This window comes from Canariomyces notabilis (genome assembly GCF_033297395.1).
Source record: "Canariomyces notabilis strain CBS 508.74 unplaced genomic scaffold N656scaffold_4, whole genome shotgun sequence".
Classification (NCBI taxonomy): Eukaryota; Fungi; Ascomycota; class Sordariomycetes; order Sordariales; family Chaetomiaceae; genus Canariomyces; species Canariomyces notabilis.
Genome location: NW_027041826.1, coordinates 493,532 through 511,031, shown reverse-complemented (window position 1 = coordinate 511,031; position 17,500 = coordinate 493,532). Strand labels below are relative to the sequence as shown.

Sequence of the window (17,500 nt, the reverse complement as noted above, 5' to 3'; positions counted from 1 at the left end):
TTGAACTTATACCCGGCATGCAGGCCCTGCATTCCAAACCCGTGCTTCAAAACGGAACACCATGGAGTCATGAATAGCACCGTGGCAGTATCCATTTGCCTTATCCTTCTCAACCTCTGCTCCGTGAGATCACACACTCCCTGAGTTAAGCTCTATGCGGAAGGCGTCACGTCATGGAAGTCTTAACTCCAACGGCTAGAGACCAACTTCAGGAGGACACCCCAGACAAAAACACGCCGCCAGATTCCTCGGTCAACACGACTCTCGACAACGTTCTCCCCAGTCAACACACCGAGCTACCACCCTCCATGCTCATCAATCCCAGCCCATCACACACCAACAACGACCGAGACGGTCCCATGAACGGCAGCAGCAGCAGCAGCAGCAGCGGGCCCAATCCGTCCGCAACCGCAACCCACGAGACCGTCTTCCTAGTCCTATTCACCCTCACACAGCTGGTCCAATCCATCCCTCTCGGCGCGGGCATCAATTCCGGGCTCGCCATCGGCTCCTCACTCGGCTCTCCACCGTCTTCCGCGGCGTGGATCGTGGCGTCGTACCCGCTCACACAGGGCGCCTTTGTGCTCATCGGCGGGCGCCTGGGCGAAGTCTACGGGCACAAGGCCGTGCTGGCTGCGGGAGCCCTCTGGTGAACCGTCTGGGCCTTTGCGGGCGGGTATGCGACCAATTTGGTATCGATGTGTCTCCTGCGCGGGCTGTGCGGGATCGGCGGGGGGTTGGTGGTTCCTAATGTTGTGGGGTTGATTGGGGTGGCGTGTCCGCCGGGAAGGAAGAGAAATTCGGGCATGGCGCTGTTTGGTGCCATGGCTCCGGTGGGTGCGGCGGGCGGGTCGCTTGTTGCGGCCGTGGTTGTGCAGTTGGCGGGGTGGAGGTGGTTGTTTTTTATGCTGTGAGTTGAGATGTGGTGAATTTTGTCTGTTCTTGTTGCTGACGTGTTTGAAAGGGGTGTTCTGGGCTCGGTGGTGTATGGTATCACTATTGCTTTCGTCCCCGCGGACGAACCTCTTGATCCCAGGGGCAGCATTGATTATGGCGGAGCATATTTCGGTGTCGGTGGGCTTATCCTGTTCAACTTTGCTTGGAAGTAAGTACAGCAACTCTAGGGACAAATTCAGTTCTGCGGTCTGACAGTCCCGTTCATTAGTCAAGCCCCTCTCGCCGGCTGGTCCGAGCCGTACGAGATCGTGCTGCTCGTCGTTTCCGTCCTGCACCTTTTGGCCTTTTGCTACTGGGAACTGAAGGTGGCCAAGGAGCCAATCCTTCCCTTCAACATCTGGAACAGCCCGTCGTTTGGCACGCTGATGCTCACCATCTTCTTCTCCTTCATGAGCCTGGGCATCTACTTCTGGTACATGAACGTCTACATGCAAACAATCCGAGGGGACAACCTGATCCAAAGGGGCTGCAATACCTGCCCCTGACCATCGTCGGGGCCATCAACTCGTTCTTTGCCGCTTGGCTGGTCCCGCGGGTCCCTGCGCAGGCCATCATCGGCGCGGGCTGTTTGGCCATGGTGACGATCAACGTCCTCCTCGCAACCATACCCGCCGACCTCACATACTGGGCCATGGCGTTCCCGGCAATGTTCGTCTCCGCCTTCACCATCGACCTGATCACGACGAGCGCCCAAATCATTGCCACCAACACGGTGCCCAGGAAGCACCAGGGAGTTGCCGGGTCGCTCGTCGGCACGCTGCTCAGCTACGGCATGAGCACCGGTCTCGGGTTCGCGGGTACGGTGGAAGTCTACACGTCTGAGGGCGGGGCTGACTTGCTGAAGGGGTACCATTCAGCTGCCTACCTTGCTGTGGGGATGTCGGGGTTTGCGCTGGTTCTGTGCTTCTTCATCCGGATACCGAGGGATACGAGGGAGGGTTGGGCTCCGGGGGATGAGATGGCAGTGAAGAGGGAGCAGGTCTAGTTAAGTAGGTTAGTGCTGTTTAAGAAGTTATAGAGACTACCTACGGTATCATGCCTTGAAATCTCCTGCTTGTTGCATGTCATGCAATTTGCGTCCCCCCTATAGGCTATAGCTTCAATAGCTCAGTACTATGATCAACGAAGAATGACCTGGTCTGTCTGACTTTGAACGATGGTGACACAAACCGTGATGTCTCAATTGTGAGCTCCTACTAGTATATCAGTATGCACTCAATAGTAGCTGTCTAGTAACAATCATCATGGTGTAGTTTGTCGCCTGAAGGCATAGGCATGGCAAAGAGACGCCGAAGGACGCGTCTGTATAACTTCTGCCACGGCACCGGAGTCTAGATGTCAACTGCACGGGGAATAGAACCAGAATCTCATGGCGCGTATGTGTGCCGGGGTTCAAATCTATCCAGTTTACTAGATATCACGTCTATACTCAACCAACCCTCCAACCCTAAGCATAGCGATTGACAATCGCCTGCACCTCATCGTCGGTCAGTTCCTTGATGCCGAGGAGCTCATTATTCGTCTTGTCAAAGTGTGCTCCGTAACCATCGCCCCAGATTGCAGCAGCAATGAACTTCATCACATAGTCTGTCTGTGATGGATCCTTGTCAAAATCGAGCACCTCCCAGGCCTCGGCTACGAGCTTATCGGTATCTACCACCTCCTCCGTCCACACCTCTCCGGGCGTCGCTTTCTTGCCCATCTCGTACAGCTTCTTCAGCGTAATCGCCGTGTCCTGCACGTAGACGGGCCTGTTCCTGGTCTCGTCGGGCTTGCTCAGCACGGCGGCGACAGCCTTGCCCACGGTGGCAAGCGTCGTCGTACTGAAGACACGCTCGCCGCCGTCGTAGAGCTTCACATGCCGGTCCTTGAGGCCCAGCACGAAGCCCACCTTGATGCCCCAGTCCAGGAACGGCCCGTTCAGCACGAGCGTGTACGTCATGCCGCCATCACCCGCCGCCTTCTCCCGGAGGGCTTTCTGCACAGCCGTCTTCTCGGCGTACGCGGGCAACGCGGCGGTTTTCGGGACCACCGTGTTGGAGCCGAACTCGCTCGGGATGAAGCGCTTCACGCCGGCCCGCGAGGCGGCTTCCACCAGAACTTCCTGCGTGGTGAAGGGGGAGGGTGGGAGTGTAGACACGACGGCGTCCTGGCCGCGCAGCGCGGCTACAAGCGAGTCGAGAGAGTTGTAGTCGACCTGCGAGACGCGCACCGAGGCTGGGAAGCTGTGCGCGGTGCCGCCGCTGCGGGTCAAGACGGTAACTTGGAAGCCCGCAGCCACCAGCTGTTCCAGGACGGCGGGCCCGAGGTTACCGGTGGCCTATGAGTTACACGGAGGGATTCACGTTAGTTGTCTGTCCATGACAGTATCAGTAGATGAGTGGCTTTGGGGTTGATCTTTACCCCAGCAAGTGCAACGTTGACGATTTTACCACTCATTGCTGTAGTCTGCCTAGTTGAGGTACGCTAGAGGCAAGTCTTTGCTGGCTTATATCTGCTCAAGCAGTACAAAGGATACAAGTGAGGTGAAGGGGTGGTAAGGGCACTCATGATGACGGATGATACAGATGGTGAGGAAAGTTCCTTATATAAAGGTGGGCAAGCGGATACTTGAAAAGCGTCAAAACTTGGCTCATTGTCCCTTCGGGTTTAATCATAACACCTCTGTAAGGTGGGTACAGAACCAAGTTGCGATTGCCGAGTTTCTCTTTTCCATAGGGAAGCATCGGTATAGTAACCACTTTGGTTCACAGGGCGAGGCAGGAGCTAGGTGCGTATGTAATCATCCCACATCCCACATGCCGCATCTCGGTCCATCCACATCCCTCGATATAAGGTAATGTTGCGATACCCATAACACAATCCCCAATGGCGTCACTCCCTTAAACGGCCCATCCCACATATGCTGCCGGACCCCTTATCCCACATCAACCAGGAATTCATGATACTGCAGAGAACTACACACGTAGAGGACTCCGTCGGTTCGCAATCTGCCCCTCCCGGTCACACCCTTGATGACCGGATTTCAACTGGATTTGTATCATGCTAGGTACTGCCGGTTGCTGAAGTGCCTCCCTGATGGATGTTTATACATTTTCTCCACATGCCGATGCCGATGCGGACGCAAATGCCCATCTCGATGCTGGTGCGGATGCGGATATGCATGGTGATGGCGGCCAGGCAACTCCGGTTTCACAGCTAGCGCAATCCAGGGAACCGGTCGGTAGGAACGCTACCGCCGCAGTGTCGTCAAAGCGGTTTGAATGCAGTGCCCCGGGTTGTGGCAGACATTTCACAAGGAAAGAGCACTTGACGCGCCATGCCAAATCTCACAACTCCCAGTTTCAGCATCAATGCCCCATCTGCGGGCGCCGATATGCGAGGAGGTGAGCAAAATTCTTGCCTTTTACTCTCATTCCCATGGGTGCTCATTCCTCAGCAGTCGGCCACTGGATCTTGGACTGATGCGCTGAGGTCTCGACTAGCGATGTTTTAAAGCGGCACATCGAATTCCACCCGCAACAGTCGAGTCCAAGGAGAAGGCTCGTCGACTGCGTCTCATGTCACGAGCGGAAAGCAAGATGCGATCGGAATTCCCCGTGCCAGTCTTGTACTCAGAATGGTGTGCCCTGTCTCCGCCCGGGATCGAGCCAGCACACAGCGCCAGATAGTACCCTTACCAACGCAGGCGTCAACGGGTCCGCGAATCTCGATGCAGGCACGACGACAACTGCAGGTATTGATGGCAGCTGTTACCCAGAAGACACTTCTGTACTGCCCGATGCCAGAGCTGGTCACTCAGACATCGTCGGCTCTTCCTGGCCTGGCTCAGTCCACCATCGTCAATCCTTGATTCACCATGAACTGCCCCAGTATGACTGGCCACTGTCGTCATTGTCATCACTTCCTTCGACTTCAACCCTCGTATCGCCGCCCCCTCTCTTGTGCGAGACCCCACACCAGCAACCCCTGGGTCGCTGGCAAATAGTTTCTGGCGGACTCAGCCCACATCCCAGGAGTCCGGATGAACTGCAAACGAGCGCCGCTGTGCATGATCATGGCTTCAACATCGTGTCGCCAGACTCGGCAAATCCCCTGACCCCATCGACGTCGCCGGGTAGGGAGAATGGCAGCACGAACCAGGCGCTGCACCGTTTGATTCGAGAGGATCTCCCAGATATCCCCCAGCCTCGTCCACGTGTTCTTCTCAAATATTCATCCATACTGGCCGATCCTGCATGTGCCAACCTATGACAAGGAAAATACATCGGATCTGTTGCTGGGATCAATCATCATGCTTTCCAGCTGGCTCGTTGGACGGCATGAACACAAGGAGATTGCGCCTATTGTCTTTAAGGAGGTGGTGGCTGGAACTGGCCTCGTATGCCTCATCGTATTTTTGTAGAATTTCCCAGATATGACTGACAGAACTCGAACAGGAGCCACAGTCCATCCCGTCGCTGAACACGTTACAAGCTCTGTTGTTGTGCATCGTATATGCCGTATCTTGTAGGGTCAGTCATACAAGGCCATTCCAGTCACGAACGCTTACTCATAAGCACCGTACAGAGTGAGGAAAGCATGTTAGCGAAGGCAGTTCGTCTCAATGACATTCTAGTCTCCAGCTGCCGGTGCCTGGACATCTTCAGCGGCCATTATGTCCTACCCGAACGGATGGAGGAATGCGCATTCACCTTCTGGCTCGCAAGGGAGCAAGTACATCGGTATAGCCTTCATCACCCGCGCCCTGTCTCGGCCATGTCCCGTTCTGAAAGCTTTCTCTTACTGACCCACTGGCTGGAAATGGGCTAGACTTGCCTTTTCAGTTCTCCGCGTTGATACTTACCTCAGTATTCTCCTCGACCACCCACCGTCCGTGCGGTACCAGGAGCTTTGCATCCCGCTACCGAAGTCGTCGCAACTGTGGGCATGCGTAACCGAGGAGGAGCGGCGCAAGCTGCAATGGGACGAGCCTGCCGGGCGCGAAAAGACCCTGTTCTGTCATCTCATCCGCGACGCCCTCCTCGGAAGCGGCGACGCCACCAAACTGTTCCGCCTACCCTACCGCTTCACAGAGGCGGATTATCACCTCGGCTTGTGCGCGTTGCAGGCCGGGATATGGGAAGCGGCTCGCGAGGCGCACGGTTCCGCATCTGACGAGGTTGTGAATAAGCTGATGCCCGGTAGCCCCATCCAGCTCTGGCGGGCCCATCTTGAGCAGTGGCCGGTGAAGATGCCAGTTGTGAAGAAGGACCACCGCCACCAGATGATAGACGAGCAACAGCTCTTCACGGATGATCATGACGACTCAGCGGTCTTTGCACCCCTCAGCCTTACGCTATGGCACATATCGACCATCAAGATGCATGCTCCCTTGACCCTTCTCCGTCTCCATAGCAGCAGCAACAGCCTCTTTGGCGGCCGCGCTGCTGCTGCCCCCACCGCCACCACCATGGCAGCAGCAGCAGCAGCCGTGCTGCAAAAGCCAAAGGCCCGCCTCCGGACCTGGATGGCATCGGACTGTCCCCGGACCGCAGTGTGGAGCGCAGCGCAGATCGCCCGCGTGGTGATGGTCACAAGTAGCTCTGGCGCTCCGGCGGACCCGGACTCTGATTCGGCTGCCCGACGTCGTCGTCTCCTGCTCCTTAACCCGCTCGCGATCTTCGGGCTGCTGATGAGTGCCATAGTGACCTGCTCGTATGCTGCCTCCCACACAAGCGGTGCCTGCCCGGGCTGCTCGCCAGGTCTTAGCCAAAATGCGAATGCGGGGGCGGTTGTGGACCTCTTTGTTACAGACGCGGACGGGGAGACGGCGCCGGAGCTGCTAAGGTGGAAGGTGTACGGCGAGGGCCGGGCGGTTTGGGGACCGAGCGGGATCCCGGTTTGCCGGTGCGGACTGCCGGCCCTGGCTGGGTGGTTTTCTGCGGCTTTGGCGGCGTGGGATGATGGGGCGCAAAGGGAGTTTGAGGTCTTCCTTAGTGGGTTGGCCTAGGCCCTTGGGGACAAGGGACAAGTTTCTTGCTACAGATTTTGCCAGGAGTCGAAGGTGGGCTCGGTGATGATACAGCGGTTTCCCCTTCTGGTCATCACGGCATCGGCCCATCTGCTAATTGCAGTGCGAGTCGCTTTGCGGTGATCAACCTCTCGACGTAGCTGCATAATCACGGTTCAAATTCCGAATTGCAGAGCTGAAGCGTCCGAGGTCAATTTAGATCTGTTTCCGCACCCGCGTGCTCTGAGCCCTGATAAGTCGAAGCACCTAGATCGTGGGATTGTCGGCAAGATGCATCATCGTACGAGTGTCTATGTATAATAGCCATCGGTAAGAGGTGATGTGTGTTATCACACTGCACTAGGAGAACGCTAGACGTGTTGAGAATCTCAAGTCTTTCTTTTGCTCGCAATGGACTTGGTGGAAAGCCGAATAGGTGGACACCGGGCCGTGGTGTGAGATCCGAGACAGCGCACCCATCCCGCACAATTTACGGATACCTCTGTCGGTATGTACTCGGTAATGATCCGAGTCCTCCACAACTCCACACGCGCCGAGATTGCGTTTCAAATCACGTTTCCCTCCTCCCCTGTAGGTAGTTACAGTAACGTTAACGTTAACTTTACCGACATGCTAGTGTAATTGTATCGCGAGGGCTGAGCTTCGGTAATTCGGGCTGGAGTCGCCTTGGAAATCAGGGGAATGAGAAACGTGCTGCCAGACCTCCATGCACTACTCGTAAAAAGACCATGGCATGACTCAAAAGCAAGAGCATATCATTGAGTTGGCATATCAGATTCTTATTGATATAGAAATCGACTGATTTTTCCTGTCCACCACCGCCCGTGTTGCCCTTTGATGCAACCGAAAAAAAATGCCCGGTCGGCAATAGGCGCTGCCTGTTATAGGACCAGCATGAGAGCCCGGCCGTCGGAAACGAGCCGGCACAAGTGAGCCTTCAGCCGCGGATATTAAGCCGTGTCCCATGGGCTACATAGCAATGCAGAAACATTGCTAGGTAAGGATGCAGTGCAGCGCAGCACTGCAGAAAAACGGGCGATTGGGACTCGGTTCCCGGGTTCCAGATTCCTCTACTAATCAATCACGCTGAGTTCCAGCCTGTCGGAAACAGCTTGGGACTTGGAAGGGCGACATGAGGTGTTGTGTTTGTTCTCGTGGCATGCTTTGATTAGGTGGACTGAACCCATCTGATCTCATCCCTTCGGGTGGAGATGTGTCTCGCCCGCAGCGTTCCAGTTCCACGGGTCCGCGAGCTTGGGACGCCACGGCCCACGGCGGCGACCGGGACGGGCCCTTGTATGAAAAAGGGTGTGCGTTATCCAGGTCCCGTCCCCACCTAGATTTAATTGCACTTCTCAGGGTGCACGAGCCACACGCCACAAAGCCGGGAAAGCCCACTGTTAGTGCAAATCCAGGACTTTCCAAGTGCAGACTCGCAGCGCAGCGCCTATGCAAATTGAATGTGCAATTAAGTACACAAAAAACTCTATACTACATGCTCTTGTCCGGAAAATTTATATGCGTTTTGATCAAGATTGTTCACTTAGTTTAGATGATTTACAGGAAAGTTGCGTTGTTTCTGCGCAGCCGTGAAGTTGGTGTAAATCGAGGTCAGTAACAGGTGGCTTGAGCGTTGAATGTGGTGGCTTGAGGGCGGGTAGCCCCACATACCCAAATATGGGGGTGATCAGCGGGACCTGGATAATGCAGGCCATGAAAAGGCATTCCAAATCATGCCACATTCGTCGTCGGGTCCCAATTGCGGGCTCCATGTGGATCTTGAAACGGCCCAGCAGCGGCAGTTGTGCTGGCAGTTGAACAACAGACCACGTATGTCGTCTATCTCGGCGAATTTCTCAGCCGCACAATCGCTGTTGCGTTCCATGCGCTGGCTGATCTGGAAATCTTGCTCTTCCCGGTGTGCCCTGACATGCGTATGCTACAATACTTTGCGCTTCCGCACGGTCGGGTCGTGATCGTCGCCCGTAATGTAATTTACGCTTTACGCGTGAAAAATACCAGAGTGTCTCTGCTTGGAACAGTGGGGTGTCGCGGGACGTGGGAGGCGCAGGATTCCCGATATTCCATGCAGTTGCAACGTTGACTGGCAGGCAAGGTTCAACTCGCTCTATCAATCCCCTTTCCATCCTTACAGTACATACATATGTGTATGACACATGTATTGCACAGTAACTACAGTTCGGACACTACCTAAATATGTATGTGCATACATACATACTTGTTGGACGTTGGAGGGGTTGCAGCAGTGGGGGTGCTGCATCTGTTTGCTTGCGGCCTGAGCTTGGTTGGGGCCGGTGGTATTATGGACACGGGTGCTTCAAGTGTTCTATGAGAGTGTCCGCTTTCATCTCGGTGAGCAAAATGTGATCCAAGATATGCTTCATAAAAGCTTATGTACTAAAAGGAGACGAATGTGCCGGGGCCCTGTTCGGGCTTCGGAACGGCAGTTGCTTCGACTCCGATGAGATGAGATCGGAAGGCTTCAAGGCTGCTCCTTCTCCTTTTCAACTGGCGGCCATGGCTGGAGGGTCGGCTCGACTGACGGAATCCCTGCCGCATGCCGTCCCCCGCTGACCAGGGCCCGCGGAAGCTGTGCCGTGCGCGTCGGACGCCTCCCACCGGCGGTTTTCCTGTATTGGTAGCGAGGGTTTAGGAATGGCGCAAAGTACCTAGGGAGAGGGATTCCATTGCATTTGCGAGACTCTACTGTGAGTCTGGGACAGTGCTAGCAACTCTTAGGCAGATAAAGAATGCTATGGTTCAAGGAATGCCTAAATCCTCAAAACCCAGAATTCGTCTTAAGGTTATTTCCTGTACCGTTAGCGTAACGTTATTATACATACCAGAAGTACAAACTAGTGTAAAATACAAATATGTAACTGGGTAATAAACCTCCCGTTACAGCCAGGGGCTCAGCTAGCGGCCCCGCATGCTCTCAGGCACCTGTGGATTGTCGAGCAGGGAGAGCCTGGGCTGCCAACGTTAATGATGGTAATTACGCACTGTATCGATAGTGCACAGTGTAGATGCTTGTAAGTACTCGCATCCGCCGACGGGCTGCAGTGCTGCGCACTCAATCCAATGTCGGGTTTAGCTTCCTGCTTGACATTACTAACTCATTGCGACTTTTTAACTAATTAGCCCAGAACTTCCCTCGTCTGCCACCCCCCTATTTCCCTTTTCCCCCCAACGAACGATGTGGGTGTGACAGATCCAGATATCTCACATTCAGCTGTCATCTGCGCCGGCAACGGGTCGTACAAGCGGCCCTTGCGCCCACCTTCACAATCGAACATCGGCCTCGCAATCTGATCGGCGCGGCTGATCTTGGCGCCTATTGAGGGCGCGTTCGGAGGGCGCTTTGTGACCCGCGGCCCATTGTAAAGCCCATTTCACACCATCGAGACTGAACCACAAAGGGTGTTACATACAACGATATCGAACAAGCACAATCTCTCCCATGCCTCGCCGCCGCTAAACATCGATTCTATTTTTCAACGCCTCTTGCAGAAAAATCTAATGGGGAGGCGAAAGCGTCGAGCGAGCAATTATCGAGCTACAGGGCGTCCGTCAAAGTAGGGAAGCAATGAATCCCGGCCAGGCTGGGCGGCGCTTCGGAACGCTGGACGCGCAGTGGAGGGAGGAACCAGACTCCAAATCTTTAGGCGAGACCCGCATCGAGGCTGACGCTGAGTGCCCTTCGCCCGAAATTCGCGAGTTACTCGAGCAGGTGTCCGAGGTGGCAGATTTGGAGGTGGACGAGGACGACGAGATGGACGAGGACGGCGAAGGACTGGCTGAAGAAGAGAGCACGGGGTCGGCTTACGCAACGAGCACTTACCCCCGTCTTCACCTTGCCTACGACCACGAATATCACAATGAGAATGCGCAAGATTCTGCCACCATGTGCGTTGCTTCTCAATAATTCACTGCCGTTCACTGCCGAGACCGTACTAACCGCTGGGCAGAGATTCTTCTCGATCGCTGTATGCCGAGGACATCGATTTCGTTGTGGAACATGGGCGGCAGTACTGCGGCGACTACTTTATGCCGGTCGACCAAACTGAGCAAACACGGCAATACGTGATTCACCAGGTCTACCTGAAGCTGTTCGACCTCGAACTAACGACGGTACCACTGGAGGATCCCCGCTACATCTTGGACATTGGCACAGGTATCGGAGAATGGGCGATTGGCATGGCCGAGAAATACCCGCGATGCGAGGTCTTTGGCACCGACATTGCACCCATCCAGCCGACACACCAGGTTCCCTTCAACATCGAGTTCCACATCGAGAATGCCGAAGAAGAATGGATCCGGCCAGCCAACACGGTCGATCTCGTGCACATTCGGAACCTGGAGGGTGCTTTCTCGGACTGGCGCTTCATCTACAACCAGGCGTTCGCCTGCATACGACCCGGCGGCTGGATTGAGGTGGTGGACTGGGAGGACTGGCTTGCCGACAAGAACTTCCTCTCGCTCTACCCCGAGGGCTCCGCAATGGGGTTCCTGGTCAAGGCGGTTCTCGAAGCGGCCGAGATAGCCGGGAAGCCGAGGGGTTCGCACCACCTGGACAGGAATCTCCTGATCGAGGCCGGTTTCGTGGACATCAAGGAGACGGTGTATGACCTGGGGATCGGCACGCGCGAGAACAGCAGCTACGGCAGATTCTGGCTGTTCTCGTGCGTCACGGGCATCGAGCCGTCGTGCATGCGCCTGCTGACGAGGCACCTGGGGTGGGACGAGGAGGTCGTGCGGGACCTATGTGACCAGGCCGCGCGCGAGACCAAGATGATGGCCGAGGATCCCAACAGGGTCGAGGCCTTTGTCGTCAAGCTGCGCGTCGTGGTGGGGAGGAAGCCGCTGATGGCCGGTCAGTGGACGGCCAAGACGCTGAACGAGGACGGCGAGATTAAGGAGTATAGCGGCGACGAGAGCACCATTGGCGATCGCACGATACTCTCAGACGAGGCCAAGTGATGTGACACTGTGCCCTTTCGTTTCTTGGATACTTTGGTGTAAGGACGTGACTGGGGATTTCGGCTGGCCGTCGGGCGGGCGAGGGGCGAGGGGCGTTTCAAAGGTGTGTTTGGGGGAAGGCAGAATTGCCATTAACTCCCCCATTGCCAATGTTCTTCTGGCAAGCATTCTCTTCTCTTTCTCTTGTACCATGTAGATACCCGATTCGTTTGTAACGTATATACTTGTCCCGGCTTATGCCTGCATGACCTGGTAGATGGCTTTGCACAGCGTAATGATCAATGAAGCAATTGATTTGGGCTAGTACCCTTCTCTCCAGCGTTGGCATGAGGTTGTAAGATTCACTTACGATGCGGTCTGAGTTGGGCCTTGGGCCTTATAACGTCGGGCAGCGGTGTGGTCCATGTGGGGGACCGTAGGTCGTTTTGGCCCCCAAATGACGCAGTGGCATTGTGCTGCTGTGGGGACCCTGGTGAGCTTCTGCAGTGAAGATGCACCGATGGAGCTCTGTAATGCACCCGACACCACCAACCTCTCTGTGATACAACGAGTCCACCTGGGCCACGAACCTGTTCAGGCAGCGGCTGTTTCCCGGCCACGCCGATCTCTAAGCCAACGCGCATCATGCGGACGACATAGACTACATCTTCACCATGGCGTTCGATTCCTCCAGCGGCTTCGTGGCGGCTGACGCAGTGGCAGGCCTCGCAGACACAGCGCTGCCCATCTTCGAGGTCCTTCCGGTGCAGCTGGTCCCTTCCATCGCCGCCGATTTTGTCGCCGGCCAGGCTGCCAATAATGTCCTTGTCATTGGCCTGTCGAACGGGGGGATCATGCGCATCGACCTCAACAGGCCAGAGGATATCGAGGGTAAACTCATATCCGTTCCTGTTCTGCCACCTCCAAGCGGTTGCTAACATCCCTATCCAGACATCGACCTCCCGAAGAAGAGCTCGGAGGTGGGCGTTATCCGGCGCATGTTTTTAGACCCGACCGCCTCGCACCTCATCATCTGCACGTCTCTCGGGGAGAACTTTTACCTGCATTCGCAGTCACGCCATCCGCGCCCCCTCGCCCGTCTCCGTGGCGTCACTATTGAGAGCATCGCCTGGAGTCCTGCTCTCCCCACGTCCTCAACGCGTGAAATCCTCATTGGCGCAGCCGACGGAAATTTATACGAAGGCTTCATCGAGACCTCGACCGAGTTCTACCGCAAGGAGGACAAATACATCAAGCTACTGCAGAAATTCCCCGACGGACCGATCACGGGTATCTGGGCGGATTCACTACCCGGCGGGCAGGACACTCGCCGGATTCTTCTAAGCACGCCGGGCAGGCTGTTCCACTGGGCGGGCAAGGTGGGCCGCGGGCATGATGGGAGCGCCTCCATCTATTCGAGACTGTTCGAGTCTGAGAAGCCCGTCATCCACGAGCTTCCACGAACATCAGCGGCCGCTGCTTCGGCCCTTGTCGTGTCTCCGGATGCCGAGCCAAAGTTCCATGGTGACGATGTACCAGAGCGCGCGTTTGCGTGGTTGTCATCTCACGGCGTGTACCATGGGAAACTGCTCGTCAATGGCACTGGTCAGGAACTGGGGAACAAGGTCTTTGCGGAATCAAAGCTGATCCCGCGACCACAACTAGCCAATCCGGAGGGCGCAAACCGGAGGCAGATATCTACTGAATATATTGAGGCAATCGCGCTCACGCAGTGGCATGTCATCAGCCTGGTCGGGAGCCGGATCGTGATCGCCAATCGGCTTACTGGGTCGATTGTATACGATCAAACAATCTTGGACCCCGGGCAAAAGGCGGTCGGGCTATGCGTCGATCTTCAGAAACACACCTTCTGGCTGGTAACATCACCCAAGGAGATACTCGAAATTGTTCCGCGAGATGAGGACAGGGACATCTGGAAAATCATGCTGCAGATGCAACAGTTTGACGCCGCGCTGCGGTATGCCCATACACCGGCCCAGAGAGATGCTGTTGCTATTGCTTCGGGAGATTACCTCGTAAGCAAGGGTCAACACAGCGAGGCCGCCGGCGTCTATGGGAAGAGCAGCAAACCGTTTGAGGAAGTTGCACTCACTTTTATTGACAACGACCAGCCGGATGCCTTGCGGAAGTACCTCTTGGCTAAACTAAGCACGTACAAGAAGTCCTCTGTCATGCAACGGATGATGATCGCGGCCTGGCTGATGGAGATATTCATGGCCAAGCTTAATTCGCTGGACGATACCATCATTACAGGAGCGGAGCTATCAGAGACGCTGAATCCGACTCAGACTAGAGAGCAGCTCGATGCCGTTCGGGCCGAGTACCAGGAGTTTGTGAACAGGCACAAGTCGGATCTCGATAGGAAAACCGTTTACGACGTCATCAGCAGCCACGGCCGGGAAGATGAGCTCCTTTACTACGCCAACGCGGTGAACGATTACAACTTTGTCCTATCATACTGGGTCCAGCGAGAGAGGTGGTCCGAGGCACTGAAGGTGCTCCAAAGGCAAACAGACGCCGACGTGTTTTACCGATACAGCAGCGTGCTTATGACGCACGCGGCGACGGAGCTGGTTGAAATCCTGATGCGCCAGAGCAACCTCAAGCCTCGCAACCTCATTCCCGCGCTGCTCGAGTACGACCAGAACTACAAGGGGCCGCTATCCCAGAACCAAGCGATCCGATACCTCCTACACGTTGTCAACCAGCTCGGCTCGACCGACTCGGCAGTGCACAACACGCTGGTCTCCATGTACGCGTCCCATCCGTCCAAAGACGAGTCGGCCCTCCTGGCCTACATCGAATCGCAGGGCGACGAGCCCAAATTTGACCCAGATTTTGCCCTGCGCCTCTGCATCCAGCACCACCGGGTGCTGTCATGCGCGCACATCTACACGAGCATGGGCCAGTACGTGCAGGCGGTCGACCTGGCCTTGTCGCACGACGAGGTGGACCTGGCCTCCATCATCGCGAACCGCGCCATGTCCAACCCGCCGCTGCGCAAGAAGCTGTGGCTGGCCATCGCGAAAAAGGTCATCTCCCAGTCCAACGGCATCAAGAGCGCCATCCAGACGCTGAAGCAGTGCGAGCTGCTCCGCATCGAGGACCTGATCCCCTTTTTCCCGGACTTTGTAGTCATTGACGACTTCAAAGAAGAGATTTGCGCCGCGCTCGAGGCCTACAGCCGCGACATTGACGCGCTGCGCAGGGAGATGGACGAGTCGAGCCTCACGGCGGCCAACATCAAGACGGACATTGCCGCGCTCGATCGCAGGTACGCCATTGTGGAGCCCGGCGAAAAGTGCTTCGCGTGCGGCCTGCCGCTGCTCAGCAGGCAGTTCTTTGTGTTCCCCTGCCAGCACGCTTTTCACTCGGACTGTCTGGGCAGAAAGGTGCTCGAGCAGAGCGGGCCGGCCAAGAGCAAGAGGATCAGAGAGTGCCAGGTGCAGATTAGTAAAGGGTTGGTGAGCGGGGAGAAGAGGGAGAAGATGATTGCTGAGTTGGACGGGTTGGTTGCGTCGGCTTGGTGAGTGTTGAGCAAAGAAAGTCTTTTGATTTCGATGTGGGAATGCTGGGTGTGATTGCTGACTTCTCCGGATGTTGCAGTATCTTGTGCAGCGATTATGCGATAAAGTGGATCAATGAGCCGTTTATCAAGGAGGATGAGGATATGGAGGAATGGGCGCTGTAGGGTTTTGCATGGTAAGAAGAGTATGTGGTCGACGGAGATGAGCGGATACCCAATATTACACACTTGAGCATCACCGTTTTCGACTGAGTTTGTTTACTTGTATCATGCTAGGTGTCAACCCTCTTCGCACCGTCCTCAACAGTCTGGACAAGTTTTATATACAAATCCGGTCTTGTCTAGGTTACTAGTACGGACACTGGGTGACTCCCAGCGTTGACTTGCTCAGCATCAAGATGGAGACAATGACGCCGTACAAGCCCAGCACCTCGGCGAAGATGAGGATGAGCACCATGCCGATGTACAAGCGGGGCTGTTGCGTGCTGGCTCGGACTGTGGATCTGTTAGGAGCTTTGTTTGCCGTGTGTGCACCTCGGGAAAGTTGGTTGGTGGGGAAAAGGGGGGAGTGAAGGGGAGGAAGGGGAAGGGATAAAACGAACCGCCTGCGTCTCCGACGATACCAATGGCGAAGCCGGCCGCCAACCCACACAAGCCCACGGCCAGGCCGGCGCCAAGCTGCATAAAGCCCGTGTGCAGGGCCATCTTCTCGACCAGGTTGTTGGATATGATCACCGAGGCGACGAGGCCGTAAATGGATATGATTTGGGCCATGATGGCGCAGAGGCTTTTTGGCTCATGTCAGTACCACCTTGGGTCGAAGTTGGTTTCTTCATGTCCCCAATTCAATATGGAGGAGGTACATGGTTAGACGGAAGGGGAAAACAAGTAGAAAGGGGGCCAAGCCATACGTGTTTTGCATCATCCGGTCCGGGCGGATGACTCCGGACGAGAAGATGGCGCCGGCCGATTTGGCGGTGCCATAGCTCGCGCCGATGACGGTGAAGACGATGGAAAAGGCGCAACCGAGTGCTCCAAAGAAGGACTGGTTCGTGGGAAGCGGGTTAGTTGGGGTGGGAAGGATGTGGATGGGTGAGGGAAAAGGGGACGGACGGCGTAGATCGGGCTGTTTTAGGGGATTAATCACATTGTTAGTTTGGCGGTGGATATGTCGTAGGACTCTGGAGTAGAGTTGATGGTTCCAACGTACCACCGATCAAGGTTTACGACATCCATCCCGACGGTTGCGGTATGTTAACTGGTGAGAGAGAGTCTGTGGTAGAGAAGACTGTGTGAAATGCGTCGGCAGATGTGCTATGTCAAGATCTCGGGCTAGTTGAGAGAAACAGACACGACGAACAGTTTGAACCAGCCATCGGTCTTACGAGCCATCAGCAACAGAATGGACTCTACGGATACATACACTACATTGTTACGGCTGAGAGCCAAAGGGGGCGCATTGGGGCTGACGACTGACGAGTCCCAAGTCTCGGCGAAGCGCTGGTTACGAAGGGGCTCACTCTCTCCTCTCAAAATGATTGGTGATGTTGCGGTGTGAGCGTACTCGACGAAGACGGGATTGAAAGCCTGGTGCTGGCCGCCATCCTCGAGGGAAAGCAGCCGCAATAGACCACAAGGAGAGGACTTTGATGAGTCCATTGTGCGAAGTAAACCACCGCAGCTTGGCGCGCTGCAAATAGAACCAGGCCTCATGCTTGCCATGAGTGAGTTGGACAGCCAGCCAAATAGGAACTGTAGGTGGTCTCGGGTAGTGTAATTAGATGGCAGTGCAGTCAGTGCACTGGTGGTGAGGTTAGTGAGGTTGTCGACGCTGGTAGCCTGGTGCCTGGTTTCGTGGCGGAAGAACCCGGCAGTTCGGTCCCTGCAGTCATGAGCGCAGCCGTGCGAATTCCGACAGGACAGCCTGGACTGGACATTCTGTTAAGAGGGGTAGTCGAGAGGATGATTTCTACACACAAAATTTTAGCTGCACTAACAGATCT

The 17,500-nt window shown here is 55.6% G+C and overlaps 8 protein-coding genes across 8 annotated transcripts; 6 read left to right on the top strand and 2 right to left on the bottom strand.

The window, feature by feature from the left end:
- Window positions 1–173: 173 nt before the first annotated feature.
- On the top strand, window positions 174–653 carry N656DRAFT_795795 (uncharacterized protein; the record flags this gene model as incomplete). Its single annotated transcript, XM_064817457.1, has 1 exon — window positions 174–653. One exon carries the CDS (start codon window positions 174–176, stop codon window positions 651–653), a length of 480 nt encoding a protein of 159 aa, XP_064672675.1.
- Window positions 654–824: 171 nt separating this feature from the next.
- On the top strand, window positions 825–1,942 carry N656DRAFT_795794 (MFS general substrate transporter; the record flags this gene model as incomplete). The annotated part of the gene is made up of 4 exons (XM_064817456.1): window positions 825–910; window positions 965–1,105; window positions 1,166–1,369; window positions 1,402–1,942. The coding sequence occupies 4 exons, from the start codon at window positions 825–827 to the stop codon at window positions 1,940–1,942; spliced, it is 972 nt and encodes a 323-aa protein (XP_064672674.1).
- Window positions 1,943–2,341: 399 nt separating this feature from the next.
- Window positions 2,342–3,672, bottom strand: N656DRAFT_776177 (NAD(P)-binding protein). The gene is made up of 2 exons (XM_064814583.1): window positions 3,361–3,672; window positions 2,342–3,277 (listed from the first exon to the last, which is right to left on the bottom strand). Exons 1-2 carry the CDS (start codon window positions 3,394–3,396, stop codon window positions 2,405–2,407), a joined length of 909 nt encoding a protein of 302 aa, XP_064672673.1. The 5' UTR covers window positions 3,397–3,672; the 3' UTR covers window positions 2,342–2,404.
- A 252-nt stretch (window positions 3,673–3,924) lies between these two features.
- N656DRAFT_481906 (uncharacterized protein) lies at window positions 3,925–5,412 on the top strand. The gene is made up of 3 exons (XM_064809805.1): window positions 3,925–4,343; window positions 4,443–5,338; window positions 5,397–5,412. The coding sequence occupies exons 1-2, from the start codon at window positions 4,036–4,038 to the stop codon at window positions 5,209–5,211; spliced, it is 1,077 nt and encodes a 358-aa protein (XP_064672672.1). The 5' UTR covers window positions 3,925–4,035; the 3' UTR covers window positions 5,212–5,338; window positions 5,397–5,412.
- N656DRAFT_795792 (uncharacterized protein) lies at window positions 5,252–6,949 on the top strand (the record flags this gene model as incomplete). The annotated part of the gene is made up of 4 exons (XM_064817455.1): window positions 5,252–5,338; window positions 5,397–5,471; window positions 5,527–5,681; window positions 5,770–6,949. 4 exons carry the CDS (start codon window positions 5,252–5,254, stop codon window positions 6,947–6,949), a joined length of 1,497 nt encoding a protein of 498 aa, XP_064672671.1.
- A 3,189-nt stretch (window positions 6,950–10,138) lies between these two features.
- N656DRAFT_776173 (S-adenosyl-L-methionine-dependent methyltransferase) lies at window positions 10,139–12,278 on the top strand. Its single transcript, XM_064814582.1, has 2 exons — window positions 10,139–10,897; window positions 10,960–12,278. Exons 1-2 carry the CDS (start codon window positions 10,578–10,580, stop codon window positions 11,969–11,971), a joined length of 1,332 nt encoding a protein of 443 aa, XP_064672670.1. The 5' UTR covers window positions 10,139–10,577; the 3' UTR covers window positions 11,972–12,278.
- Window positions 12,279–12,624: 346 nt separating this feature from the next.
- Window positions 12,625–15,662, top strand: N656DRAFT_704310 (uncharacterized protein; the record flags this gene model as incomplete). The annotated part of the gene is made up of 3 exons (XM_064811167.1): window positions 12,625–12,841; window positions 12,902–15,497; window positions 15,578–15,662. 3 exons carry the CDS (start codon window positions 12,625–12,627, stop codon window positions 15,660–15,662), a joined length of 2,898 nt encoding a protein of 965 aa, XP_064672669.1.
- A 184-nt stretch (window positions 15,663–15,846) lies between these two features.
- Window positions 15,847–16,733, bottom strand: N656DRAFT_795789 (V-type ATPase; the record flags this gene model as incomplete). The annotated part of the gene is made up of 5 exons (XM_064817454.1): window positions 15,847–15,992; window positions 16,100–16,284; window positions 16,409–16,542; window positions 16,611–16,623; window positions 16,708–16,733. 5 exons carry the CDS (start codon window positions 16,731–16,733, stop codon window positions 15,847–15,849), a joined length of 504 nt encoding a protein of 167 aa, XP_064672668.1.
- Window positions 16,734–17,500: the final 767 nt, after the last annotated feature.